This window comes from Nesoenas mayeri (assembly GCF_963082525.1).
Source record: "Nesoenas mayeri genome assembly, chromosome: 3".
NCBI lineage: Eukaryota > Metazoa > Chordata > Aves > Columbiformes > Columbidae > Nesoenas > Nesoenas mayeri.
In genome coordinates, this window is record NC_137544.1 from 120,776,287 (window position 1) to 120,804,008 (window position 27,722).

Below are 27,722 nucleotides of genomic sequence, written 5' to 3' on the forward strand. Positions count from 1 at the left end.
AGATGAGGTTACACAGGAAGGTGTCCAGGCGGGTTGGAATGTCTGCACAGAAGGAGACTCCACAACCCCTGGGCAGCCTGGGCCAGGCTCTGACACCCTCACCACAACAAGTTGCTTCTCAAATTTAAGTGGAACCTCCTGTGTTCCAGTTTGCACCCATTGCTCCTTGTCTTACCACTGGTTGTCACCAGCAGAGCCTGGCTCCATCCTCCTGACACTGCCCCTTTCCATATTGATCCCCAGGAATGAGTCCCCCCTCAGTGTCCTCTTGTCCAGCTCCAGAGCCCCAGCTCCCTCAGCCTTTCCTCACACGGGAGATGCTCCACTCCCTGCAGCATCTTGGTGGCTGCGCTGGGCTCTCTCCAGCAGTTCCCTGTCCTGCTGGAACTGAGGGGCCACAACCGGACGCAGGTGCTCGATCCTGTGCAGCGCTGCACACCCAGGCTTTGCATTGAGGGACCTTCCAAAGGTCCTTTCTACGGAAAAGCCACAGGACTAACTTGGCTACAAATTAGCATTTTATGGTCTTAAGGGACTCTAAGCAGCATATTCTTTTTCCCAAAAAGCTTTTCAGACTTTCCCAGTTCAGTAACATAGTTGCAAACCAGCCACCTGCATGGCCCACAGCAAATCCTCCAGCTCAAGGCAGGAGGGCCCCTTCCCTTAGATCCTGGAAGTATATTCAGGGGAAGAAGGAACGTGCCACAGCCACCTCCACAGCTCCTTGTCCAAAGCACAAGAAGAAATTCAAAGCACGAGCTCCTTCACCTGCCCATTGATCCCACTGGTGCACGCAGCCACTTCACTGTCCCCACAGGTTTTTTTTCACGTGTACTTTCACCGTGAGACCTGTCACTTGTTACAAACACCCGTAAGGCCTCTTTTTGTGTTCTGGGGAAATAAACACAACTAGGAACGACACAGCGTGATTTGGGCGGGTTTAATGTATCAGCAGCGCAGATCCGCGTGCTTCAGCAGGGTTAAAGCAACACAAACACCGAATCCGCTCCGAAATACGGAAATTTGGGTCATCGTCCTTCTGTCCTCAGCGTTTGGGCCATTGTTCCTCTGTCCTGGACATTTGGTGTTTGAGCCGTTGTCCCTCTGTCCTCAGCGTTTGGTGTTCAGGTTGATGTCCCTCTGTCCTCAATGTTTGGTGTTTGGGCCGATGTCCGTCTGTCCTGGGCGTTTGGTGTTTGAACCGTTGTCCCTCTGTCCTCAGCATTTGGTGTTCGGGTTGATGTCCCTCTATCCTCAATGTTTGGTGTTTGGGCCGATGTCCATCTGTCGTGGGCGTTTGGTGTTTGAACCGTTCTCCCTCTGTCCTCGGTGTTTGAGCTGCTGTCCCTCTGTCCTGGGCGTTTGGTGTCTGGGCCGTTGTCCCCCTGTCCTCGGCGTTGGGTGTCTGGGCCGTTGTCCCTCTGTCCTCGGCGTTGGGTGTCTGGGCCGTTGTCCCTCTGTCCTCGGCGTTGGGTGTCTGGGCCGTTGTCCCTCTGTCCCCGCGTTGGGTGGCTTAGGCTGCCGCCATGCGGGATCCTGGCCCCTGCGGCCCCACGGTCTCGTCCTTCACCAAACCCGCACAGCCGGCTCCGCTCCCGCCGCGTCCCCGGAGCCGCGGCCGCCGCAGGGGACACGGTGGCGCCCGCGGGTGGCGGGGCTCAGGCCGCCTCCAGGCGCTCCTGCGCGGCGGCCAGGCGCTGCTGGAGCCGGCGCTGGCGCCAGCGGAGGAAGCGGCGGCGCGCCTGGCCGGCCTCCCAGCCCACCAGCACCCCGGCCGCGAAGGCGAGCAGCAGCGCCCAGCGCACGGCCCGCGGCCGCAGCGCCGCCGGCACCATCCCCGCGGCTCCTCCCGCTGCTGCGGGCGGGCGGGGCGGGGGCGGCCCCGCTAAAGGCGGCGGGGCCGGGGAGGAGCCGCGTCTGCCCGCGCCATGGCGGAGCCGGGCTCTCAGGTAGCGGTTCGGAGCCTCCCGGGGGTCACACGGGATGGGGGTCCTGGATGAGCAGTGTGGGGGATTTGAGTACTGGAGGGAGCGCAGAGGAGGCCATGGAGGTGGCGAGCGGCCTGGAGCACAAGTGTGATGGGAGCGGCTCAGCTTTCATCCTGGAGAAAAGAAGGTTTATCACTCTCTGCAGCCCTCCTTGGAGCGTGGAGGGGGCTGGTCTCTTCTTCCAAGTGATAGGACAAGAGGAAACAGCCCCACGTTGTGTCAGGCGAGGTTCAGATTGGATATTAGGAAAAAATCCTTCATGGAAAGGGCTGTCGGGCATTGGAACAGGCTGCCCAGGGTGGTGGTGGAGTCACCATCCCTGGAGGGGTTTAAAAGTCGTTTAGATGAGGTTCTCAGGGACATGGGTTAGTGTCAGAGTTAGGTTGTGGTTGGACTCAAGGATCCTGAGGGTCTCTTCCAACTGAAATGATTCTATGTGCAAAGCTACAGTACCCATTGTACTGCTTCCCACCTCCCCTGGGGTGAAAGGGACCCCCTCTGAATATTCGCTTTAAAATGTATTTTAGGCTCCAACAGCTACTGAGCCTGTTTGTTTTTCCCCTTTGCACAGGACCTGCTTCTGGCAGCAGCGTTTGTCTCCGACGCGCAGTACAACAGGAATATTCCTTTCAAGACGTCCCCGGAGGCAGTCAGGTACGGAGCTCTGTGTCCCCACGAGTGACCGTGACATTGTGCTGGAGCAGGGCTCTGTGCAGGGCTGTGGGGTGCTTGGCTGGGCTGGGGGGAACCAACTTCAACCGGGTCCAAAGAACAACCACCAGCAGGGGCTGGAGACTGGGTGCTGAAAAGGTTGAGTGGGTGAGATGCAACGAGCTGGATTTAAGCTGAAATGCACATGTAAGGGAGCTTAGTGCATTAGTTTGTTGAGGATGGGAAAAGAAATGAAATGTGGGTTTTGCTGGAGAAAAAGAAAAAATTAAAATGTTTCGAGACGGAAGGTGTGGGGCGGGAGAGTTTGGGAAGCGTGGGCACCAACCTGCCGCACACCAGGGCTCCAGCTGATCAAAGGAGCGTGTGGCGCCTCTGCCCAGGTGTATTCAGAAAGGGGGGTAGTTGCTGGGGGCAGGAGTAATTACAAGCTGGTGTTAATTGCGGATTAGTGTAATTCCTCAAGGCTGTTTTGGCTGCAGCGGTGACTCTGTTCCCTTTTAGCTGCTGGTAAGAGGCCAAGGAGCTTTGGTCGGAGAGGTGACTCGTCCCTCAGGCCTGGGCTGCTTTAGGATAACTGTTTTCATCTGTAAAACCTGAGAGAACGTGGCTTGTGTAGAAGGGACAGATGATCCAAAACCTGCTGTAAGGGATGGCATCCTGCTTAAGCTCAGTATAAAAACCAGTTTGCTGAGCAACTCCATGCTTCTCTCTGGTGGCTTGTCTTATCTCTTTGCTTTTTAACCTGCAAAGAAACGGTGTTAGATAACTAATCAGACTTTGTTTGTGTGTCATGTGGATACCTGAGCTTAGCAGAGGTTTGCACTCAAATTAAGAAACAAGGTAATTACAAAAAAGAAGCAGCTTTACCCAATCTGTATGTTGCAGTCTTAAACTGAATGGGAGAGTGCCGGTCTCCCACCTTCCTGGTGTTTTGCTCCCTGGAAGGGAATATAACATCCCTCAGCTACAAGGGAGGATCAGGAAACAAATCCCCAAATCCCTGGCTGGAATAAACTGTGCTGCTGTCACCCTGCCTCCGTGACTATTTGGGACAGCGTGTGCTGTTCTTTCAAGAGGCGTTTGGTGAGCCCGTGGGTGTGTGCACTGCAGCCTCTCTTTACGGTGCCACTGCCTTCTTTCTGCAGGCTTTATTATCTCTATAACCACTGGATTATGCAAACAGCCACCTACTTCTTCATCTTTCTCGACCTGTCCCTCGCGGTGTTTGAAGAACCTGCTGTGTATCCGCTCCCCTTCCTGGTAAGTCTGCAGTGTGGAAGCAACGTGCAACTACTATTGCATTGCTTGGTGGAGCAAACAAAGGTTTCTTGCTTAAAACTAGTTGTCAAAGGTGTCAAGAAATAATCAATGCTGATGTTTCTCTTGAAATGGGGACAAAATGGGCATAGCAGCTAAACAGGGACTATGGGAGCTGTTGTGGCTCTCAGCAGTGGCTGCTGTGACTGCAGACAGTCATGTTGCTTTTCTGCATCTCAGAGAACAGTTCCAGGCTTCTGTGGGACCCAAGTCCAGTCCTCATGTCCGGAAGCAGAAGCGGAACGTCGCCCTTAGCACTGACTTCTTTGTAGCCTGTATTTGTTCTACACTAGTGTGTTTGTGAGACATGTGCTCCTCAGATCCCAAGCAAATACAAATTTGCTGGCTTCAACCTGCCCGTGGTAGGGAATTTCACAAGAGGAAACCTGGAACTATTGCTCAGTGCCAGATATGTGGGGCTGTAAAACAGCCGGCAGAAAAAAACACTGGAAAAACATTTATACTGACTCTGCCTGTTTTTCCTTTGCCTGTACCCCAGCCTGAGCATCGTTGTCTCCGTGCAGAGGGCTCACCCTGCTCTTGCTGGCCCTGACTTGGGCCCTTCTCTCCCCGCAGGTCACTTCTGTGCTCGAGGTGCTGTGCCTTCTGGTGTTCTTTGGCCGACTGACACATTTTGCAAAAGTGACCCATCGCAGCGTGTTCTGGAAGGACACCAAGAACATCTGCATCATGGTTGCCATCCTGGTGAGTGAGGCCTAGGGTGGAAGGGCCAACTTGGAGGTGGCTTTTTGCTCCTCCTTCTTTCCTGGTGACATAGGCCCTGACACACAAGCTCTACAAGAGCCATGGCCAAATTGGCCAACAGTTGGGCATGTTCTCAGCTAATCTATTGCCTTCACTATCTACCCACGTTTCCAACATTGCTTCTGAGAACTGTCTTTCTTTCTTCTCCAGTTATCCCTAACAGATTTGGCCATATACGGGGTCCTCAGGATATACGACGTGAGGAGCATTCGATGGTCGAGAATTGTGAGGCCCATCTTCCTGGTCAACTTTGCAGAGAGTCGCCAGGTAAGGAGGGGGTCTGGTGGGATGTACCTGTGGTGTGGGGTCCTATTTTTGGACAGCCTGCTGCTTTCTGAGGTCCACAGCATTTCGTACAAAGGGTTTTGTGCAGAAATAGTGGAATTTAGGTTCCTGTGAGTGAAGGTTGCTCTCAGAGGTGGCCTGAAGCTGTAGTTTGAGATGGAGAAAAGGGTGCTCTGATTTGGGGAAGATCACGCATAACAGCCAAGGGGCTGTGCATGGTGCAGCCTGCGTGGAGGAGCAGCCTTGGGTGCCGTCCTCTGGAGCTGTGAACAGGAGCAGCACTGTGGACGAGGACACTGTTTCTCCCCAGGTCAGGGGCCAGGTTACTTATTTCTGGAAGTGTTGTGCTGTTCTCAGAAACCCAACTTGGAGTCCAGATGGGTGACTTGGACTCTGATCCCTCTTGTCACATGGAGATCTTTTCCCCGCTACCCAAGGCCTTTCTGGACCTGACTTAAAAACAAACAAACTGCTGTGGTGTGGAGGCCTGGGGGAGGGAGCAATTGAATTTTCAGGCTCGTAGCATTTGTTTTGTGGCCTGGAGCGATGTGCTTCTGTCCCTGGACAGTCTTCTGCAGCAGGAGCATCTCAGCAGTGCCACAGGGCCCTCTGTCCCTTGGCCAGCTGGGTTTGTGGTGATGTGGAGATGGGGTCTCTCCTAACGTCTCCTGGGGAATGAGGAGGAAAGACCTGGTACATTTGCACAGGTTTTAGCGGAACAGAGATGGCCCATCTGGCTCAGAATCTCTCCTGACAGAAGAGCATCCCACTGCACTGGCCTGTTCCCGTGTAGGTGTTTGATCCAGGTGGGATGGCGAGGGGCGGAACAGCGTCTCTAACCGCTTCCCTTTTCCCCGGCAGATTCGGAGAGCCTTCCGCAGCATCCGCAACACGCTGCCGGAGATCACCTACGTCTTCTTGCTCTTCATGTTCAGCCTTCTCATGTTCTCGCTCATGGCCTTGAAGCTGTTTGGCGAGAGGTGCGAACACTTGTTTTGCTCAGGGCTGGGTGGGAAGAATGTGTGGGATGCTTTCGGACAGGAGACAGCGTAGCAACTCCAAACGATTACTCGTGAATACACGCACTGCTGATATGTGCAGTTCCTGTGTTTAACTTCAGATTGTCCTTCTGCCCCTAGGAATCTCCAGACAGCAGAAGGCTTGCCGTATTTCAGAAACTACCTAGAAATCGTGTTTGACCTCTATGTGCTGGTGACGACAGCCAACAGCCCGGATGTCATGTACGTGTGCTGAGCTTGCAGTCTTTCTGTGGGGAACGCTGGTGTCCTGCTCCTAGCGGCAGCAGCTCTGGCCAGAACAACACTGTGTTTTGCACAACGAGGTGTTTCGGAGCAGCAACAGAGCTGCTCCTTTTCCAGCCTGCAGGGGTATCGTGAATTCGCAGCCATCAGTTTTATAAATGGCTCTGAACCAGAACCTAAGTTTATGAAGACTTGTAGAAAAGATGCATTAAAATACTGCTTTCCAAATGACCTGGTGGCTGTTGAAGGCTAAAACCTGAGGGACAAACACACACACACTTTGATTAAAACCTTTTCCTGAAAAGGACAGATATGCTCTAGTGAACAGATGTCTTTTTCCTCTTGTAATATTTTCTCTAACTGACCAAATGCACAGTTTTTGCCTTGGGTATTATCTGGCTATCAAAAACAGTACTTAGAAATCCATCTGGAAGACTCTTTTCTTGTGTTTTATTTCCCCATTTGTCTGCCTAGCAAGTACCGATCTCTCTCCCCTTCTCTAGGATGCCAGCGTTTGACTTCAGCTCCTGGTATGCCCTGTTCTTCATTGCCTTTGTCATCGTCAACACCTACATCTTTATGTCTCTCTTCCTGGCTGTTGTGTACAACAACTACAAAAAACACCTGAAGGTATGGTTTGGGGGGGGGGGAGTTGTGATCACGTTATTGCTGTTAGGGGCTTCATCCTGGTTCAAAAACAATGTCTGTATGCAGGAGACTGTTTTCAGTTGGCTGTAAGCACACAACCCACTTTTTCTGCCACTGCACATGCCCTTAGAGCAGAGGAGATGTGAAGGGAGGTTTAAGCAAATCGGAACTCTTGCTGCTTCTGCCCAAACTGAGTAGGTGCAGTTTGGTGCTTGTGATCAAAGGGTGAGAGCTGGGAACTGCTGGTTGTAGGAAGCCTGTGTGGACACATCCTCTCTGCTTCTGTGACCTGTGGGCACACAGATCCCGTGATCTTTGTTGTCTCCTTCCTGTTGGACACTGTCCTTTGTCTTTTCTTCCGTTTTGTTTTTCTTGGTGCATCTCCCAGCAGCGAGCAATCTGTTGGTCTTTCCGGAGAGCCTATGGTTGCCTATTAAATGCCATTTCTCATCAAGCCCACTGACTGTGCTGTACTTTGTGTCTAATGTCACTTCAGGTGTGTTCCTCTGAGTCTCTTCTTGCACCTCTGCACCATGAAAATAAGATTTATTTATTAAAGACAAAGGCAGGGTGACTGAATCACGATTCTCTCTCTAGAATGAGATCCGTGAGCTTGCTTACATGAAGCGCCGCAAGATGCTAGAGGCCTTCAACCTCCTGAAGGAAGAAGAAGGGGCACAGTTTGTGGTTAGAGAAGCCCGGTGGAAGCAGCTTGTCAAGCTGGTGGCTCCTGATATCAGCAACTCCCACAGAGAGCTGCTGCTACGCATCTCGGATGATGAGCAGAAGGGTTTTGTAGGTGAGCAGTGGGGCAAAAGCCTCCCTTGTTATCAGATTCCTCCCGCGTAGTCCTCTGGAGCCAGGGTATCAGGAGAGCTGGGTCGGCCTCCTCATGCTCGATCATGCCTATCCTGATCGTGAAAGGTTTGTGTTGGTTGTTGGCCTACAGCTTGACCCAGTCCCTCAGGAAAGGGGCAGTAGGAGCTGCTTGAGCACCACGTTCAGACTGTTTTGTGGTGGATACCACTTTGGGCAGGTGTGTTGTCTGCTGCTGTGAGCAGGTATTGAGTCCAGATCGCCGCAGCTTGTAGCTCTGTATCTGCCAAATGTTGTCTTTCTTTAACAAGAGCTGACTGACGTGTAGTCCTCTCTCTGCTGCAGACAAGAAGTCCTTCGTACAGCTGGCAGATCTCCTCAACATCCAGGTGGTGACCCTGAAGATCCACAGCCACCCGCTGGGGCAGTGGGTGCCTCGTGTGTACGCGTCGGGTGTGAGCCGGTTCCTGCGCAGCATGGTCAGGCACAGGTGAGCCGCTGCTGCTCGTGGCGCTCAGAGGGCGCAGAGCCGTGGTGGCGTGAGGAAATCCTCAGCTGAGCGTCAGGCTGCCAAGTACAAACTGCGTTTAGGTGGGAGTTCTGTTTGTGAAAGTGCTCTATGGAGCAGCTCTGCTCTTATCATGCCTTCAGTGGTGCAGAGAAACTAGGTTTAGCTACTGGTGAGTCCGCACCTCTTCCAGTCCCACTTGTTCAGACCTTCTAGAGGCGCTGAGTGAAAAATGGTTTTTAATGAAAGCAAGAAGCGCTATATCGCCTGCCTTGTAGGACTAAATGCTTCCCTTAAAGGTGATTTTATGTCAGCAGTCTCTGCTGCAAACCTGCACTGTGCTCCTTCCTCAGCTCTCACTGCGTTGGTACTGTGAGCTGCTAGTGCTCTTTCACACCTGAGTCTTCCCAGGATTAGAAAATCACTGAGGTTGGAAGGAACATCTCGAGATGGTCTGGAGTAACCCCCCTCAGCTAGAGTAGGGTCTTCAGGGCTATGTCTAGTTGGGCTTTGAGTACCTTCAAGGGTGGAGACTCCATAATGTCTCTGCAACCTGTTCCAGTGTTTGACTGTCCTTGGTTTAAAAAATAAAAAAGCTTTTTTTTGTTTAAATGGAAAATCCTGTATTTCAACCCGTGCCCCTTGCCTCTTGTGCTTTCACTGGATAGCACTGCGAAGAGTCTGGCTTGGTCTTCTCCGCACCTCCCAGCAGGTATTTCTGCACATTGAGCTCTCCCAGCACTTCTTGGGAGTGGAAAACTGATTTCTCTTTTTCTTCTTGCAGGGGATTTGTTTGGACTTATGATGTGATCATTCTCATAAATGCTATTTTCATTGCTCTGGATGAGGAAAGCCCTTATATTTCTTATGCAGAGTGGGTCTTTCTTGCTCTGTATATAATCGAGATACTCCTGAAAGTGTACACCTATGAACCAAGGGCGTTCTTTGGCAAAAATCAGTTTTGGAACTGGTGAGTGGGATGAATGTTGGTGTTAAAGGTGAAGTGTGATGAGCTTTGCGTTCAGCTCCTCGAGAACAGAAAGTCTCTTGGAGAGATGAGCTGCCTGACACTAACTCATGTGTCAGGGTGTAGTTAAAACAATTGTGTGCATCAGAGGGCATTAGTGTTTTGCTAAACAAAGCTTGGGCACATGTTCTCTGTCGCCATCAATCTAACGTCACTGCCTTCCCTCGCGCTAGGTTTGATACCCTCATCATCTTTGCTGCCTTGACTGCGACGATACTCAATACCACCCTGAAATCGAGTAAGTGCAGCTTCCACAGCCTGCATGTGTCTGGGAAACTTGGTGGTCTCGAGTAGCCTTTTGCCATAACCTTGGGCTTGGGGGGCTTTTTGGCAAGACAATCAATTCCCTATATGGTTTCTATGAACCAAGCAAGTCTTTCTTTTTTGTAGCTACCTGTTACAGTATTTTACAAGGACATAATGGTAACAAATGTAAGAACATGTTTTATCTCTACACTTCCCTGCTTATTTTTCATAACCAAAAAAAAAATATCTTTTTTCCTTTCTCAGCGGTGAAATACAACAGCCAGCAGATCCTGGACATTGTCTTCATCCTAAGGGTCCTCAGGCTAATAAGGATTGTTGACAGCATTCAAAGGTAATGAAGAGAGTGGGGTAGGGATGTGTCTTTTGGGGACAGGCTGTGTCGGGCTGGCTGAGACAGTGCCGTGAGTCGCTCTGTGTGGCTGCGGTCAGTCCAACTCCGCAAAGCATCCCTGGGCCTTGTCCCTGTGAGCCCGGTTGCTGCAGCCTCTCTGGAGACTTATTTATGAATAAGGCCGTGGGGGGGGCACACGTGGGCTGGGATGTGGTGATAAGCAAGTGTGGGCTTTAAAAGAGCCTCCCCACAACAGGTGTTGTCGTGAATCGTTTGCTGTAGGTTCCGGGTCATCATGAACACGCTGATAAACATCGTGCCGACCATGTTGACGTTTGGTGGGCTGACTCTGGTAAGAAATCCTGGTATCTTAGCTCAAAGCACTCCAGTTTTACAGGAATGTGTCTTAAGTCTCACACTCATGCTGTTGCCAAGAGGATAAATGCAAATCTCTGGATGGCGGGCCCTTGGAGCTGTAAGTGTCCATTGGATTTCTTGGTCATTGCACAGGGAAATGTGTGCAAAAGGGTTGGGCTCCAGCTGGCTGCCAGGTCAGGACATCATCCTGCTTTGGTCCATGGGGCAGTGAAGATGTTCTGTGCAATCTGGGCTTCACGCTGTAAGGGATCAAACTGTGGTTTGGGCAAGAAGCTGAACGAGAATCCTGTTTCTCAAATAATTTCCTAAAAATAAGTTCCCCTCTTGAGAATATTTAATTTCCATGTGTTTTGGCGTGTTATTCCTGACTGGTAATTGCTTTTGATTGGCTTGGGTCTCTTGGACTCTGCTGCTCCTCAGCAGCTTGCTGTGTCTGTAAAAGCTTAAACCTGCTGGAACTCCTAAACTTGCCGTGGAGCCTGCTGCTCCCTGCAGAGGCAGGCGATGGGCTTTCTCTTCCCAGGTTGTGTACTGTGTCTTTGCGATTGTCGGCATGGAGTTATTCCATGGGAAAATCCAGTTCTTCCCTGCAAACTCGAACGCTCCTCACGCCCTAGAGTGCGGAAACCCGGCCCTCAAGGATTCCCTCTTTGCCCGGGCGAAATACTGCAAGAACAACTTCAACAACTTTGCCTCGTCCTTCATCGTCCTGATGGAGCTCACCGTGGTCAATCAATGGCACGATATCCTTTGTGGTGGAAGGTCCAAAGTAGAGCTTGGTGATCCACACTCCTCCTCGACTCCACTTTCCCCCTTGTTCTGCACACACACGGGTGCATAGTGCCAGAGAACAGAGAAACGGTCCGTGCAGAGGGCTTTGTTCAAAGGGTTTATCCGGAATTTTATCTAGTTCCTCCCTTAGCGCTGCTCAACAGCGAGATGTTCTCCTCCCTGAGCGCTCTTGCCCTTAACTCCTGCCATACTCTTCGCCAACGGGTTTGCCAACGTGACGGTGCAGCCCGCCAAGCTGTATTTCATCGCCTTCCACATCGTCATGGTGATAATAATTGTCAAGTAAGTTTGGGGTCACTCCCCTCTGATTTGGAGGGAAGGAGGGCTCTGCCCCCTGCCAGGATGTGTTGCAAACGAATCTGCTGCGTCCATTCTTCTGTCCATGGGGTGCTGAGCTCCCCATCTCCAGCAGAGGAGGGGACAGAGTTCTGGGATTTAGCCTGGGAACACCAAGACTGTATTTGATGCCCAAAATCAGGAGCAAGGGGAAGCCAGTGAGGAAATGCTGCTGTGTAATTGTGCTCGTTGTTTCTTGCAGTATCTTCGTGTCGTTCATTTTGGAAGCTTTCTTTGTGGAGTACTCCCTGGAGAAGAGCGAAGTAGAAACGGCCATTGAACGCAAAATCCAGGAGCTGGGAATGGGAGTTCAAGAGTGAGTACCCCAAAAGAAAAACTCCTGGGATGGGATGTGACCCCCACCCGGGGTAACTTCTGGTCCTTTTCTTGTAGGGATGAGCTCCGGGATGAGCAGCTCCTCGATAACATGGAGGGTGCTGAGCACGACCTGGAGGGGGAAGGTGGAACAAAGGCGCAGCCTAAAGGGCTGGTCTTTAAGATTGCATCTAAACGTAAGTGCAGCTTTATGGCTTTGGTGTGAGAGGCCACATCTCTGAACTGGCCCCAATCTCTGGGGAAGCTCCAACCACTTCTGCTTCCTTTGGGCTATAAAAGCTGCTAAAACCCAGCTGGAGATTGGAGAGAACTGTGGACACTCTGTTTCCTGTTTCTTTTTTTGCTTTTGTAGCAAATTCTCTTCCTCTCTTCTACCTCGGCCCTTCTCCGCGCACTTTTCTTCACTAGCCCGTCTCTGAAGACGCTGCCTCGGTGGCTGAGGTCCAGCTGTTGCCAAGAAGTCCGTTTTCTGCTCTTCTCCTTCCTGCATGCGCTCTGCATTCCTCCTACCTGGAATCACGGTGACTGCTGCTCCTTTCCTCAGGCATAACGCCTCCTTTTTCTTCTCTTTCTTGCTGAACCTCAGCAGTTCCCCAAGCTCGTGCTGCTCGGCAGTGCAGCTGGTTGGGATCACAAATCCGCTGGAAGGCACAGGGAATAGAAGTGCTTAAAATCTTAAAATAATGGTCTTTATCCTTTACAAGTGCTCGAAAATATCTGGGGTAAAAAGAAAATAACAGGGACCACCCTTTGGGGTTTTCTTGCCAACAGCAGCAGGTGCTGGCGGTGACGTTTTGTTTTGGCCACCCACAGGGTACAGGACAGTGGACGCTCTGCTCCAGCGCATGTTTGAAGCCGAGATACCCCTTGAAGATGAAGGCCCTTCGCTTGAAGAGACCTCCAACCTGTCCCCTGTGCCCAGTGCCCAGGCTGGGGAGCGCCCTGGGTAGTAGGGACAGCCCGGGGTCATTGGGAGCAGCGGATCTGCAGCTCCAGTGTGTTCCCTGGCTGATTCCCGCGCCTGGGGACCGGGTTACACAGCAGAGGGGGCGGCTGAGCCCAGAAAGGGCTTCGTCATGTAAAGGAGCTTTATCTCATGTAGAGTCGCAGCTAAACTTTGGAACTGGAACGACCCTCCCCAGAAAGCAGAGGGAGAGTTGGTGTATCTGTAACGGTGCCCTATGCAGTATGTTATGGAGGACCCACTTGTAACGGGGATCTTGTATTCCAGCGCTTTTATATGCGTGTCTGGACCAGTGTAAGCTGAATTAAACAGCTCTTTGTACATTGAACACAATAAATGGCTCATTATCAGAGTTAATCACAGGCTCCTGGAGTCATTTGGGGTTGGGAAAGGGCTGCAAGAGCGAGTCCAGCTGTTAACCTCGCACTGCCAGCTTCATTATTTTAACTTCTTCACTATTTAGTATTTATTATTTTATACATCGACCCCCGAGGGGCCGCGCTGGCCTGGCCAATGGGGTGAGGGAGGGGGCGTGGCCTCCCGGCGGAAGCGGGCGCGATTGGTGGGGCCAGGCGCCCAATGGGAAGGCGGTGCGCATGCGTGGCCAATTTGAATCGGCGGCGGTTGGGGCGGCCGGAGATGGAGCTGGAGCGCATCGTGCGGTGAGCGGCCGGGGACACGGGGCACTGGGGACACGGGGCACCGGAGGGGACGGTGGGGGCGCCAGGGCCGGGGAGCAGGGGGCGCAGACCGGGCCCTTAGGGCGGTTCGTGCCGGGGCTTTGGAGCTATGGGGGTTTGGAGCTATGGGGGTTTGGTGCTGCGGGATTTGGGGCTGTGGGGATGTTCCACACCCCCCTCGGCCCAGCCTGACCCGCCCTGTGCCCCGCAGGAGCTATGAGACGCAGATACAGAACTACCAAGGGCCGGACCCGCTGGACCCGTGGGACAGGTGAGCGCCCCCAGCATCTGGAATATGGTGTCCGGTTGTGGCCCCTCAGCTCCAGCAGGACAGGGAACTGCTGGAGAGAGTCCAGCGCAGCCACCAAGATGCTGCAGGGAGTGGAGCATCTCCCGTGTGAGGAAAGGCTGAGGGAGCTGGGGCTCTGGAGCTGGACAAGAGGACACTGAGGGGGGACTCATTGCTGGGGATCAATATGGAAAGGGTGAGTGTCAGGAGGATGGAGCCAGGCTCTGCTGGTGACAACCAGGGACAGGGCAAGGGGTAATGGGTGCAAACTGGAATGCGGGAGGTTCCATTTAAATATGAGAAGCAAGTTGTTGGGGGTGAGGGTGTCAGAGCCTGGCCCAGGCTGCCCAGGGGGTTGTGGAGTCTCCTTCTGTGCAGACATTCCAACCCGCCTGGACACCTTCCTGTGTAACCTCATCTGGGTGTTCCTGCTCCATGGGGGGATTGCACTGGATGAGCTTTCCAGGGCCCTTCAACCCCTGACATTCTGGGGTTCTGTGGGTGTTGCTGCCGGTGCTCGTCGGGGTTGGAACCTGTCGGGGTGTGTTTCAGGTACGTGCGGTGGGTGGAAGGATGTCTGTCCCCTGAAGAGAAGCAAACCCGGCTGCCCGGGCTCCTGGAGCAGCTGGTGAAGGTGTTCCTGAGCGACCAGAGGTACCACCAGGATCCCAGATTTGTGAACTGCTGCGTTAAGCTGGTAGGTATTTGCTTTTTGGGGAGTTAAGCTCTCCTAAAAAACCCTAAAGCTCTCCCACCATCCTGTAGCTGTGTGACTGCAAGGAGCTGCGGGAGGAACAGGAGCCCGCAGGGTGTGGAATTTGGATGTGTGGCTCCCCCCAGGAGCTCTGAGTGCTTTTTCGTATTGTTGAAGGACAACATATTTTTTTAAGCTGTGTTATCAAGCTGTTTAGCTTTCGAGAGGTATCTTCCAGCTGGTTTTATCTTTAGAAAATACTGCTTTTATGCAATAGTAAATAAGAAATTGTTATTGTTTTTATTTTTGCCTGGAACTTCCTTGGATGTTTGTGAAAGCACTGATGGCTTTTGCACGTTATTCTATGCAGGCAGAGTTCATCGCTCCTCCCGGCCAGTATTTCAGCTACCTGTATGGCCAGGGAATTGGTGCAAAGACGTCAGACCTCTACGTGGCTTGGGCGCAGCATCTCGCCAGTGAAGGCAACGTGCAGGCTGCGGGAGCCGTCCTGCAGAAGGGGCTGCACAACCAGGCGCAGCCGCGAGAGACACTGGAGCAGCTCTACTGGTAATTCTGTGACACCTCTTACACTCGTTTTGCTGTTCAGGTAGCATGCGGTTCATTTCGTTGTGTGCACATGCCCTGTGCTGTAGCAGAGACAGAGCAGTGATTGTTGTTGTGAAAGGTCAGTATGAGCTTAACAGTACTGCTTTGTTGTTCAGTGTTTGTTGGATGCTTTGGAGGGTGTGTTGAGAAAAATTGTAGTGGAGCATCTTCAGTGAATTAGGGCCCAGAAAGAAAATCCCTTAATTAATTGCTTCCTTGTCAAATCTCTGTTAAGTAGATCCAAATGATACAGATGCACAGCCTGGCCGGCTTCAGGCAGCCTTGGCAGTACATTACCAACGAGTGTCCTATACCTAACCCGAGTGGTTTAGTGTTGCATTGCGATGCTTGATGACCGTACAAAGAGATCAAAGGTTCCTGGGAGGTGGGGAGGGATGAAGGGCAAGTGACTTAATAATAATTGATATTTCTTGCAATTTAGCTGGCTGCAGAACGCCGGTCCACGGAATCCTCCTTTGCAAGGTGAGGCTAAAGATAACCTGCCTGGGAGCTGGAGCTCCATTAGATGAACCTTTCACCTCCATCAGTGGGTTTTGTTTTCTGGCCATATTTAAGACTCTTAAGGGGAGTGTATTCAAAATGAGGTATTAGTTTCCCAACACTTACAATTAATAGAAATTGATAAATGAGCAAACGATTTCTGCTCACTAATGCAAACCTGTATTGTCTGCCCCAGGTGCCGCTGTTATCAAACCCCTCCAGACTTCGCATGCTGCCAACCAAATGCCTCCTCAAAAAGATGTTTCCAATCTTAATGACCCGGGGTGCGCTTCTAAAAACCAGGTACAGACACCCTCTGTTCGGGCAGTTCTGAGGTCCTTCTGGGCTGCACTTTCCACAGCTGCGTCTGTCTCAGTTTCCTGGCATCTTGTTCATCTTCTACTTGTGTCGCGCTCTTTCTGATCTGTTCTTGCCGTGCTCGTGGTCTGAATTTTCACCTCTTCTATTAGAATTAAATATTAGGGGCCTCTCAGTTGCTGGTCTTGTAAAAATGTGTGGAATGTATATTGAAATTCTTTCTTTTTTAATCATTTTTATTTCCCCTGTCCTGCTTTAGGGTCCCGATTGCGCTGCTACTCAGTCCTGTTCTGGTGGAAAAGAAGAAGTGTAAGCATTTGGGATGTTCTTAAAGTCACGCTGGGAAAATGAACAGGCTCCCAAAATCAATCCAATGAACTCGAACAGAGCTTTTCCTTGTTTGTCCTCCCAGGCTGTATGTTACGTACATCTCCAAATCTGAAGTCCTTCCTAAACCGTCGTCGGCCGCTGTCGAATGCGAGCAGGTTGCCATGTACGATAAAAACCTGCTCGTGTGCGAAGGCTCCGAACTGTCGTTCGAGGAGCTGAGAGCCAAGAGATACTTCCAGAAATACGAGCGCCTCAAGAGATGGCGAGAATGGGGTATTCTTCTCATCTACCTGTTTCTCGTTTCCTTGGGAAATTAGTATTTGCCTGCGTTAATTTGTTTTTCCAAGCTCTATTGAAGCCTGAACACTTGCTCAGTGAGCACCTCCACATGGGCAGGGTGGGGGGATGATGGCTGCGCTGCTCTTGGGGCAGTTTGTAATTAATGGAAATGCCTTTGTTTGCTGAACGAGGACGTTTTGGAGGAAAAGTAGGTGGGCTTTCAAATAGACTCTTAAGCAAAACCAAAACGGAGTGCTGATAAAGAGCAACTGCTCAGCAGTGCGTTAATTGCGTATCTGACCATTTATAGGAGGGGAAAAACATTGCCGGGGGATATTGCTGGACAAAAGAAATAATTGTCTCACTTGGTAAAGGAATAAATGGATAAACTGTAGTCAGCGGAACAGGGAGAGATTCAGTGAGAAGGTGCTAATGCATTTGAGTCTGGATTATTATATTTTTAGATCCAGTAGTTCTATATGATCGTTCCCAGCAGGGGCTGCTCTTCTGTTGGGGACAGCAGGCTCATCCTCACCCAAATGTCACACTGGTAGAACACACTGGTTGCGTTTTGCTGAGAGTGGGTGCACAGCGCGCTGTAAACTCAAACAGCTTGTAACATCTGTGGTGAGAAACACATTTGGACACCCATCAACTCTTTAACTCGACACCTTTGTGTAATCCTTAGGTGAAGAGGAGAGAGAATCCACAAGGAAGAAGGAGTCGGCTCTGCTGGAGCTGCAGGCGCTGCAGCAGAAGCTGGACCAGCTCACCAAAAGCCTGGAGGAAACGGGGCTGAAACCAGCAACTGAGCCAAAGCGGACGGCGGTCAGTCTGTCCTGCCATCCGCGTCAATTATCTCACCAAATCTCACCATACTTTAGACAGCTTGTCAACCAAATCTGGAACCTGAGTCTGCCATACCTGACTAGTGTAGAATCGGCCGTAACTTTAAATACTTGATGAAACACATTTTAATTGTTAAACCCAAAAGTTTGTTGTTGCTTCCCTACGGTTTAGTGTCGAGAAGTGCGCTTGAAATATGAAAGTGTTCTTATGTATGAAAAACTGTTCTAGTTAAGGGAAAATGGCCATGACTACGCTTGTGTTGGGGGTTTTTGAGTGCAAAACATTCGTGTTTTCGAGCATAAAGTAACTTTCCTCATCTCGACAGGCGCAGCCACAGGCGGCACCCAGCGCAGCGCCCCAGCACAGCTGGATGGCGCCTTGTCGAAGCCCAGATGTGCAGGACGCCCGAGCCCTGGTGCCAGATGTTCTTCAATCGAGTGCTTCGTCATGCGCCGCTCTGGCGCTGCCGCCGGGGAGACGCGCTGGCCAGCGGCTCAGCTCAGCACCCCTGCGGGAGCCACCCTGTGGGACGGGGGCGGCCAAAACTCAGCCCGAGCTCGGGGAGCTCCGGAACAGCGAGTTACACCCTCTGGTCGATGTTTCGGCTCAGGAACCCACACACGCTAGCTCAGCTCTGAACTGGAGCACCGGAGAACAGTGCGTATGAACAGCCCAATTCTTGCTCTCCTTAAAAAACCCCACTGAAACAGCCTATTGGAAACCAATAGTTAGACATAGATCAAACTTGCTTAATTTACAGCCCCCGTTTCACTTCTTAATTCCTTGCACCCTGTGTTTTATTTGTAATAACTAAAAGGAAATTCAGAGTGTAACTGAAGCAGTTGTTCAGCATTGCTGTCCCCAGCGTCCCTGGAATGAACAGCAGGGTGCGCTTAGTTCATGCAGATCCTCCGCACTAATTCCATGTTGGCCATGAAGGTCTCCAGAGGAGAAGAAGAAACGCTTGTCTTTATATTCTGTGCTCTTGCTTGTGTGACTTGGCTAATACAGGAAACAAAATTGGGGGACGGAGGAGGAAACGTGGGTTGGCAGTGCAAGCGCGGCTGCGTAGGCTCGGCCAACACGAGGAGATGGAACCAGTTGTCTCTTGCCCATATAATGGGGTCACTTGGAGGCAAACTGGGTCTGAGAAGAGGGTTTGATGCCAGGATTTGACCCTTTTGGAAGGACTCTGCTGCCTTTTGGGTTTTATACCTATAGCAACTGTATGAGAAGCTTTCTGGAGGCAGGCTCTAATGATACCATAGAGGATCGCTTGGTTCAGCTGTGTGGCTATAAAGAGTAATTCCTGGCAATCAAAGTAGGGTCACTGGTTGCTGTCTGTCTGTCTGTCTGTGTGTTCCAGAGTGGGAAAAGCCTCCTTGCTGCTCGAGTGCCTCACTGCTGAGTCCCGACCCGGCGCTGGAATTTAAATCACAGCTTCTGTTTCAAGCTCACGTCCTTGATCTTTCCTTTGCAGGCACCCAAAGCAGAGATCCGCTGGGCCGAACGCTTCTGCCGACCCCAAAGAAGGTAATAAGCCAAGCTTTGGCTTGGCTTGATGCTGTTGGTGTGACTGGTACCTTTGGCCTTTCCTAACTACATCCCTGCATATTTGGGTGATGTCTCTATATCCACGGAGCCAAAATCTGCTCTCCCAAAATTCTGGGTTGTCATTCTACTGCTCCCCTTGTTACTTCTCTTACATTTCGGTAGCTACTCAAATGCTAAAAAAACCAATCCCAGGCTTCTCCAGCGATGATCTCGCTGTTCCCGTTTCTAGCAGCTCGAGTTGGAAACTCTTCCTTTGTGTCAAGGATTTTGATTGCGGGGTGACAATAAAACCCCGGCAGGTGTATTGTTAACCTCCTCTCCCCCCTTCCCACTCAGCACAGGCGATTGGGAGGGAAAGAAGGACAGAGAGAAGAGAGTTGGAAAAGTTAACAATGTTTTACTAATGCTACTAATAAGAATAGAGAAAATAATACAAAATATACAAAACCAGTCTTGAAAGTCTCAGCAGCTGCAGAGCCGGCAGCCGAAGTCCTGGACTGGACTCTGCAGCCAACCGGAGCTGGATTCAGCCTGTCACCGGCCTCGGTTCGCAGGGATGACTCGCAAGGTCCTCTCCTAATGTCGCCATAGGGAAAAGAAGGAAAAGGGGCAAGATCCTTGTGATCTCCCACTTTTATATGAAGTATCACGTGAATGGGATGTTATACTCGGTTAGTTTCTTGGTCACCTGTTTCTCGTTGCCCCTCCATCCATGCTTATCAATAACCTCGCATTCCATTGCTATGATTATGTATCTGGTTCTCCAGGAAAACGCAGCTGATATGAAGCTTTAGCTGACAGGCAAAATCCACTAAAAGAGAAACTTGTTCTTTACCAAAACCAGGACCCTTCTCCTCTGGCCACGCTTCCCAAGCCACCCCGAACACCTCGCTGGGCGCGGTGACGCCGGCGGCGCCGTTCCGAGTGCAGCCCTCGCCCACCGTCCACACCAAGGAAGCGCTGGGTAAGCGCCCGCACCCCGAGCCCCCCAGTCCTTCACGCACACTGGAAACTGTAGGCATCGCCTCGCAAAGTCCTCCAAGGGCAATGGCAATGGGACTTCTGATGTGCGGTGATAATATCCTGCTGCTCTTTAATCCCTTTTGTGCTCTCCTGCCATGTTCTGTTCCTTTCATAGTAAGTCTAACATGTAGCAACCTGCCACTATATATCTATATATCTATATATCTATATATCTATATAATCTATAAAAAGAAAAAAAAATCTAGCGGTACTCTAGATATCTATATGTCTATATATCTATATATCTATATATCTATATATCTATATATATCTATATATCTATATAATCTATAAAAAGAAAAAAAAATCTAGCGGTACTCTATATATCTATATATCTATATATCTATATAATCTATAAAAATGAAAAGAAATCTAGCGGTACTCTAGATATCTATATATCTATATATCTATAAAAAGGAAAAGAAATCTAGCGGTACTCTAGATATCTATATATCTATATATCTATAAAAAGGAAAAGAAATCTAACAGTACTCTAGATATCTATATATCTATATATCTATAAAAAGAAAAAGAAATCTAGCAGTACTCTAGATATCTATATATCTATATATCTATAAAAAGAAAAAAGATCTAGCGGTACTCTATATCTCTATATCTATATAATCTATAAAAAGAAAAAAATCTAGCGGTACTCTATATCTATATATCTATATATCTATATATCTATATATCTATATATCTATATATCTATATATCTATATAATCTATAAAAAAGAAAAAAAAAATCTAGCGGTAGTCACTAGTTTTCCAAATCTCTCTGAAGATAAAGCAGAATTACTGCTTTAGGAGAACTTGAAATCTCACCTTAGAGAGAATAAAACAAACCAAAGGCCGTGGTGCCAACAACGATACGTTGGCCACGCTGGATCTTCTGTGTTTATTCCGTTGTCTGGGGTATTTAAATGCAATACGAAGGCATAATTGGTTATCAGCATTTGAGGAATTATGAGAATATTATAACTGATTGACATTTAGTTTGACTGCTACATAATGGCAAAACCTCTGAAAATAAAATAAAACCCGTGGGATTTATTTCTTTCCTTTTTCGTAGGATTTCTCATGGATATGTTTCAAATACCCATCTTGCCCGAATCATCTCCTCTTGAAGAAAGCGAGGAGCAATTTGAAGTCTTTTGCAGAAAAGGTGGTACATGATATCCTTTTTATTTCCCATTTACCTGTCCCAGCAGTTCCGCTAATTGGGAGATGAGGAGTTGTTGGAGTAGGCGTGAAAAAGCAGCTTCTTTCCTGATAATTTACCAACAAGTTCTAAATGTTGATGAGAAAGGCAGAAGCGCTTTACTGTTAACAAGCCTATAAATGTGCATGTTGAGCCTCTTGCCCCTCTGTAGGGACTTCTCTAGTATTTAAACCCTGACTTTACGTTATATTTTGAAGATCCCGATGGAAGCCTGGAAAGCAATGTCTTTGCCCCTGTCGTGCCCGCATTTTCCATCTTTGAAGATGAGAATGAGAAAGAGAATGGCGGGTAAGGAGGGAAAAAGAAACAGGTTGTTCCTTTGAGCTACTGCAGCTTCTCTGGGTATCTGCAAATCGTTCAAAGAAGAATTGTAAAACAATATAAACCAACGGGTCATTGTTAGGATCGTGTGCCTGGGAAGGTTTCTGGGGAAGAGCTGTTCTGAAGTACCTGTTTTGTCAGGATCCCGCAGCATAAAAACAAGGCAGAAGAGCCCAGAGCTATTGGAGAACGTCCCTGGCCTGACTGCACAGCAAGTACAGAAGTGAGTGTTTGGTCCTATTGCAGAAAGAAGCCTTGAAAATGGGGGCTGTAGTTACCGAGGTGTCTCTTTGGGGGAGGAAAGACAGGTTCTAATAACCACCCGACAGTTTTCATAGCCAGGGAGATGCACAAAACTTCATTCTGCTTGGATGTAAGTAATGACTAACGAGAGGGGCTATTTCACGCCGCCACGGCAATTTTTTAGTCTATTATTATTGCCAACATTCCAGTCTGATACACAACTGTGTAAACCTGCAATTTAGGTTAGATTGCCATTCCTTTCTTTTCCTAATATTGTAATTCCACACGTGCAGACTCAAGGTGATGGAAACTGCCCGCAGAGGCTGCTGGTAGGATACAGCACAGCTCTGCCCGGACAGTTTGGATGGCTTGGTTTTAAATCTTTCTGGTTTTTCCCTGCCTAGGTAGAAACAGGGGCACCGGACTTCTGGAGGGACGATTATACAGTGTGGAACGCGCGAAGCAACGAGACTTTGGCTCCCAGCACAACCAACACCAGAGACTTTGCACGAGCTGCCCAGCTCGCATCAACGCCGCTTACTTACCTGGCGGCACATCCGCGGCAAGCTTTGGAGGACAAAGGTAAAACCATGAATATTTGGGGGCTAATTTGGAGCTGCGTGACTCCGTTTAATTAGGGGAGTAAGAGAAAGTGGCGAGGGACCAGAGAGGCTTCGGCTGTGCTGTCGGTCCTCTGTTCTGAACGGTTCCAAGGGGTTGTAAATAGTCAAAAACTTGACTGAAATCTCAGCGCCACCTTCTTCTAGGGGCACCTTTCTGCTTGTCCATGCCTCTAGCCTGGAATATACGCCCTAACTAAACCAAGCTGTTGTCTTCTGTATTCTAAAATGGGCTGGTTCAGTTCTAGCTCTTGTGATACCTTATACCTTGTGATACCTTGGCACAGCTGCAGCGCGACTGAACCTTCTAGTCTGGGTAAGAACACTCTAAACGCGCTTTCCTTTGGGGAAAACAAACCTTTGCTCTTGTCGCTGTTCCCTTTGTGCAGCCCGTGGGGATGAGTTGCCGCAGGTGGACCCGGAGTTCTCTGAAGAGCTGCACAATCAGACCAGGGCGAAGAAGCCACGGTACGTTGTGACTTGCTGAGATTTCCAAGCCTTGAGATTTCCCAAGCAGGCACGGCTGCTCCGCTGCTCTTCATTTACATTTCCACTAAGCTGGAGCTGAGGTGCTGGGGTCAGACTGATGCTGCTCAGCACTTCTTGGCACTTCGAGGGGATAAATGGACCTGGGTATGGTGATAATACCCCGGAAATGCTCCTATGGTTTAAGTTTTCTGAACATATTTAAATTAAAAGTCTCAATGGCTGCGTGTGTAAAACTACTGCTTGCTTTGCAATCTTGGCTGAACTTGATGGCCAATTAGCTTGAAAGGTATTAGACTATGGATAGCATGATATGAACAAGTCTTATTTCTTAGGAAATATCCATTTGATTCATCTCAATATTGGTTGTGGCTGAGGTGCAGACATCTGGCATGTTTTTGCTTACTGAAGGTGCGACTGTACCGTCAATTAGTAATATTTTGTTTTAAATACGTAGTCCTGCCCTTGAACACATCACAGAACAAGGAAGCGGCATCCAAGGAATTGCCACGGCTGCTTCTCAAAGGTTACACGAGCAGGCTGCCACGAGCAGGACGGAATATTCCTCGTCTGTTGGAGCGGACAAAACCGTCGCACCTACAGGTACCGATGTTGACGCTCTTTGAAGTATAAGCTTGTGTTACCTTTTTGAAATGACCCTTTTAATCTAGCTTAACTATTTTTCTTCCTTCCCTGAAGTCCTTGTGGAGAACCCTTGGGATAAAGACTTGATCTGCAAACTCTTATCAGAGCTTCCTAAACCGCTCCACACCTCCGCCAACTACTTTGAATGGAAATCTCCTCTGCCGCCCATCAGACCGAGGGCAGAACTCCCCCTGGGTAAGAGCTACTTCAAACGTTGTGCTTTAAAGCTTTTCCCAAAGCTTTTCTGGGGATGTCTGGAGTATTTTTCTGATTTGGTTTCCTTGGGGGTGCATCCAAATCTCGGATCCGAGTGGCGGTGTCACTCGTGTGGGGTCTGCGAGCAGGACTTAACGTTGTTAATCTCCCAAAGGCTCTGGCTCGTTCCACGTGGACTGCCTGCTGGGACAGGGAGCTTTTGCTCAAGTCTACCAGGCTTCTCTTCTGGATGCGAGGAACCCGAGAAACAACCAGAAAGTCATCTTCAAGGTAAGCGCTGGTGATTCCAAACAGCTCCGCTGGAGAATTCGTGGGGCTTGTAGTAATGACCCAAACCCTGGGTGGGCTCTGCTGAGGTTTTTCTATTTATAAATATGAAGCTGAGCATGTTTTTTTGAGTATCAGGTATAACGATGGGGAAGGAATCAGAAGGGTTTACCCATTTTTGAACTCATAAGCCTTCTCTCTTACACAAAGTGTCTGTTGCCAGCAGAAACATCAATGCTGCAGAAAGTCTGATGCTTTCAAATAACACAAGAGAGCGTGTAAGCCAGAAGGGGATTGTGGCGTGTAATTGAAGCCTTGATTAATCATTGAGTGTATTGACCTTAGGTTGACTACTCTAGATATCAGTATTTTATTTAGTCAAGAGGAAAAATGTCTAATCTGCCATTAAAAAAACAACCCAAAAAACTGTAATGCTGATATCTTCTCCTAGTAAATGAGGTTTTTGGCTGCAGGTGCAGAAGCCTGCCAACCCGTGGGAGTTCTACATCGCCACGCAGCTGGTGGAGCGGCTCAGCCCCAGCACTCGCCACCTCTACATCCACTTTTACTCTGCTCATTTCTTTCAAAACGGGAGCATTTTGGTGGGCGAGCTCTACAACTACGGGACGTTGCTGGTAGGTGCGATCGGCTCCTGCTCTATATTCTATATTCTTTGGAGTGCTGTTGTATGTCAGATGTCTCCTCTCCCCTCTGGAACTCCCCAGGGGATGTATCCTGTGCTGATCCGCAATCCACGTCATGTTGTTTCTGCGTAGCTGAGGGTTTTCCCTGCCTTGGTTTTCTTTACAGAATGCCATAAATATTTACAAAAAGCTTCCCGAGAAGGTGATGCCTCAAGCACTTGTCGTCTATTTTGCTGTAAAAATTCTTCATATGGTGGAAGAGCTCCACAGCTGCAAGATCATTCACGGTGACATTAAACCCGATAATTTCATACTCGGAGAAAGGCAAGTATTTCCCTTTGCTGCCTGAACTGCCAGCGTATCATATCACAGATGTGACGCTTACGTGGTCGCTTCATGTCGTCATGGTTGAAGGTTTCTGGACAATGATACGTGTGACATCGATGGTCTCTCTCACGGCTTGACGCTCATCGACTTGGGGCAGAGCATAGACATGAAACTCTTTCCCGAAGGGACGGCGTTTACTGCCAAGTGCGAGACCTCTGGGTTCCAGTGTATCGAGATGCTGACTCAGAAACCCTGGAACTACCAGGTACGAGTGCGCCCAGCCAGCCTGAGCGCCTGGAGCGTGTATACAAATGGTAGACTTTAGCAGCAGAGCTTCACATTCAGCTTGTTGACTCCTCAGCGTGTTTTTCGGTGTCTCGACGCGTTTCTCATATGAAACTCGTGTATCCTTTGTTTAGACAGACTACTTTGGCATCGCAGCGACGGTGTACTGCATGCTCTTCGGTACCTACATGCAAGTGAAGAACGACAACGGTGTCTGGAAGCCCGAGGGAACCTTCAGAAGGTTGGTGTCCACTCTTTTCCAAACCTTCACAGAATCCCAGAATGTCAGGGGTTGGGAGGGACCTGGAAAGCTCATCCAGGGCCATCCCCCCATGGAGCAGGAACACCCAGATGAAGTTACACAGGAAGGTGTTTGAATGTCTGCAGAGAAGGAGACTCCACAACCCCCCTGGGCAGCCTGGGCCAGGCTCTGACACCCTCACCCCAACAAGTTTCTTCTCAAATCTAAGTGGAACCTTTCGTGTTCCAGTTTGTACCCATTACCCCTTGTCCTGCCATGGGTTGTCACCCAGAAGAGCCTGGCTCCATCCTCCTGACACTCCCCCTTTAGATATCTGTAAACATGAATGAGGTCACCCTTGTCTAGAAGCATCATTAGCACCGTGTTTGTTAGAGGTCACGCTGGTTCATTAAGCAGCGTGCCATAGCCGCCTCTGCAGCCGCTCCAGCCTGTAACGGGGCAGGGAGCTCGTAAACATGAGATACACTATTTTAACAGCTTGAATTTAGATTGTTGTGGCTGCGTCTTTGTTCCTCGCAGGCTTGCCAACGCCGAGCTGTGGAAGCAGTTCTTTGAGAGGCTGCTGAACGTGCCCAGCTGCCGCAGCCTGCCCTCCCTGCGCGCCCTGCGCCAGGAGCTCAAGGACCTGTTCTGCAAGTCCTACGCCAAGGAGGTGAAGTTCCTTCGGAACAGGCTGGTCGTGCTGCTCATCGAAAACAAGCGCTCACGGAAATGAGCGCGGTTTGCACACTTGCTGCTGTGAAATCTTTTTGTAATAACTTCGTTTCTAAATAAACGTTCTTGGGGTGCACTTTGGGAATGATGACGTGTGGTTTTCCCTGCTTTTGTAGGAAAAGCAGCAAAAATGACAGTGAGATGAGTTGTTAATTTAGCTTGTCCGGTTTGGGAGGCATTGCCTCTCCTGCTCTGCCTTTCTCACAGGAGCTAGGAGAGCTCTCAGGTGAGATGTAGATGAGACCGGACAGCCCTCACACTTGCTGCTTTTGTGAAATTCACAACACAATGATTAGAGACAGGCTGGAAAGCAAGAGGCAAATCTCTCTCCTTTACTAGAATCAAAAGGGTTGTTTTCTGTTTGTTATGAGCTTTCGTTTTCCTTCACTGTGGCAAAATATTGTGCCAACCCTCTGGGGAAAGTGCCAGCAGAGCATTCCTTCAAAAGTGCCTCTATTCCTTTTTAATCTATTTTTACATTTCTTAATTACAGTGGCCAAATCCTCGTTGCCCACGCAAGTCCCTCGCTCAGGTTTGCACGAGCGGGGCTGGACGTTCTAGCTCTTTAGTCATTTTTGTTTGAGCAGCTGAGCCCGGGGCCAGTTCGGGGCATTAATCTCGTTTGTGGATCCATCCACAGGAGGGAGACAAACAACAGCCTTTCCTACACCTCTGCCGCGCTTCATTTCAGCGCTATTTCTCCTCTGGCAAATTCCTCTCCGTTTCCCCTTTATTGCAGCCTGATTTGGTCTCCATAGCATATATATATATTTCTTCATCTCGTAATGTGGCATCATACAAAAAAGCACTTTTTGGAGCGGCGTGTGACACATTATGCACACACTGAAATTTTTACCTGTGTCTTTGCCCCTAATTAATGTCAATTTCCCTCTGCCCCACCTGGGGTAGTGGTTTTTTTGGCAGCGGCGGTACAGATGTGTCCCCGCCAGCTGTGCCGCCAGCCGGGCAGGGCTTTAAATGTCAGCAGAGGAGCCGGCGTGGGTGTAGGAGTTTCACATTTTTGCTTGTGATCGCCTTGATTTTATCATTCTGGGCTGGTAGTTTTGTTATGAATTATTGTAGCTGGTGGGGATGGCTACAGGGATGCGGGTGCGGGGTTGGGGTCGGGTTGCTCACATCCTCTTATTTTTCATTAAATGGCCCTAAAAATAAGCCCGTTTGCCAGGGACCCGCTCCTGCTGCCCCACGCACGAGCATCCCGAGGGGGAGCAGGAGGGATGAGGGTAAAACGAGAATGCCACGGGAACAAATCCACCAAGAGACAACTCCTACTTTCTAACCGATTTTAATCCGAGATGCTAAAAAAGAGCTTCAAAAAAAAGGAGAAACACAAAAAAAGCCCAACCCAAGAAGCAAAGCCCCGTCTGGCGACGCTGATGTTTCCTCCGCGGCGCGCGCCGAATCCACGCTGATGAAGATCTCGAGGTATCCCCAGAGTCGCCCTTTAGAGATAACTCATCTCGGGGCCCCCGCCGCCCACGCGGAGAGGAGAGATTTCCTGGCGCGTGGGCGGCTCGCCTGCTCCTCTGCACTAAGCCCGGCTTTGCTCGCTGTTCGCCCTTCGCCTCGGCAGCCGGGCGCTGGGCTTTGCTCTGCCGGTGACAACCCGTCCAATACACGTCCCATGGCACAGC

At 49.8% G+C, this 27,722-nt stretch overlaps 2 protein-coding genes across 2 annotated transcripts in view; both read left to right on the forward strand.

The window, feature by feature from the left end:
- Positions 1 to 12,678, forward strand: part of LOC308038737 (two pore channel protein 2-like) — a gene marked incomplete at its 3' end in the record, with an annotated part of 31,341 nt that extends 18,663 nt beyond the window's left edge. Inside the window, exons 7-24 of the mRNA XM_080341514.1 lie at positions 2,560 to 2,642; positions 3,806 to 3,920; positions 4,554 to 4,682; positions 4,893 to 5,009; positions 5,889 to 6,007; positions 6,167 to 6,268; positions 6,793 to 6,919; positions 7,535 to 7,736; positions 8,099 to 8,243; positions 9,046 to 9,231; positions 9,462 to 9,526; positions 9,799 to 9,886; positions 10,169 to 10,238; positions 10,788 to 11,016; positions 11,248 to 11,338; positions 11,595 to 11,708; positions 11,786 to 11,904; positions 12,542 to 12,678. Coding sequence (XP_080197640.1) covers positions 3,834 to 3,920; positions 4,554 to 4,682; positions 4,893 to 5,009; positions 5,889 to 6,007; positions 6,167 to 6,268; positions 6,793 to 6,919; positions 7,535 to 7,736; positions 8,099 to 8,243; positions 9,046 to 9,231; positions 9,462 to 9,526; positions 9,799 to 9,886; positions 10,169 to 10,238; positions 10,788 to 11,016; positions 11,248 to 11,338; positions 11,595 to 11,708; positions 11,786 to 11,904; positions 12,542 to 12,678 — 2,127 coding nt within the window. The 5' untranslated portion in view covers positions 2,560 to 2,642; positions 3,806 to 3,833. The remainder of the gene's footprint in view (positions 1 to 2,559; positions 2,643 to 3,805; positions 3,921 to 4,553; positions 4,683 to 4,892; positions 5,010 to 5,888; positions 6,008 to 6,166; positions 6,269 to 6,792; positions 6,920 to 7,534; positions 7,737 to 8,098; positions 8,244 to 9,045; positions 9,232 to 9,461; positions 9,527 to 9,798; positions 9,887 to 10,168; positions 10,239 to 10,787; positions 11,017 to 11,247; positions 11,339 to 11,594; positions 11,709 to 11,785; positions 11,905 to 12,541) is intronic.
- Positions 12,679 to 13,331: 653 nt separating this feature from the next.
- BUB1 (BUB1 mitotic checkpoint serine/threonine kinase) lies at positions 13,332 to 26,068 on the forward strand (the record flags this gene model as incomplete). Its single annotated transcript, XM_080341515.1, has 25 exons — positions 13,332 to 13,354; positions 13,584 to 13,643; positions 14,214 to 14,358; positions 14,726 to 14,922; positions 15,404 to 15,444; positions 15,659 to 15,765; positions 16,040 to 16,089; positions 16,193 to 16,383; positions 17,078 to 17,217; positions 17,564 to 17,895; positions 18,719 to 18,771; positions 19,637 to 19,756; positions 20,888 to 20,983; positions 21,235 to 21,325; positions 21,500 to 21,581; positions 22,006 to 22,183; positions 22,611 to 22,689; positions 23,165 to 23,318; positions 23,379 to 23,547; positions 23,723 to 23,838; positions 24,309 to 24,470; positions 24,646 to 24,803; positions 24,894 to 25,071; positions 25,226 to 25,332; positions 25,873 to 26,068. 25 exons carry the CDS (start codon positions 13,332 to 13,334, stop codon positions 26,066 to 26,068), a joined length of 3,225 nt encoding a protein of 1,074 aa, XP_080197641.1.
- Between the last annotated feature and the right edge of the window lie 1,654 nt (positions 26,069 to 27,722).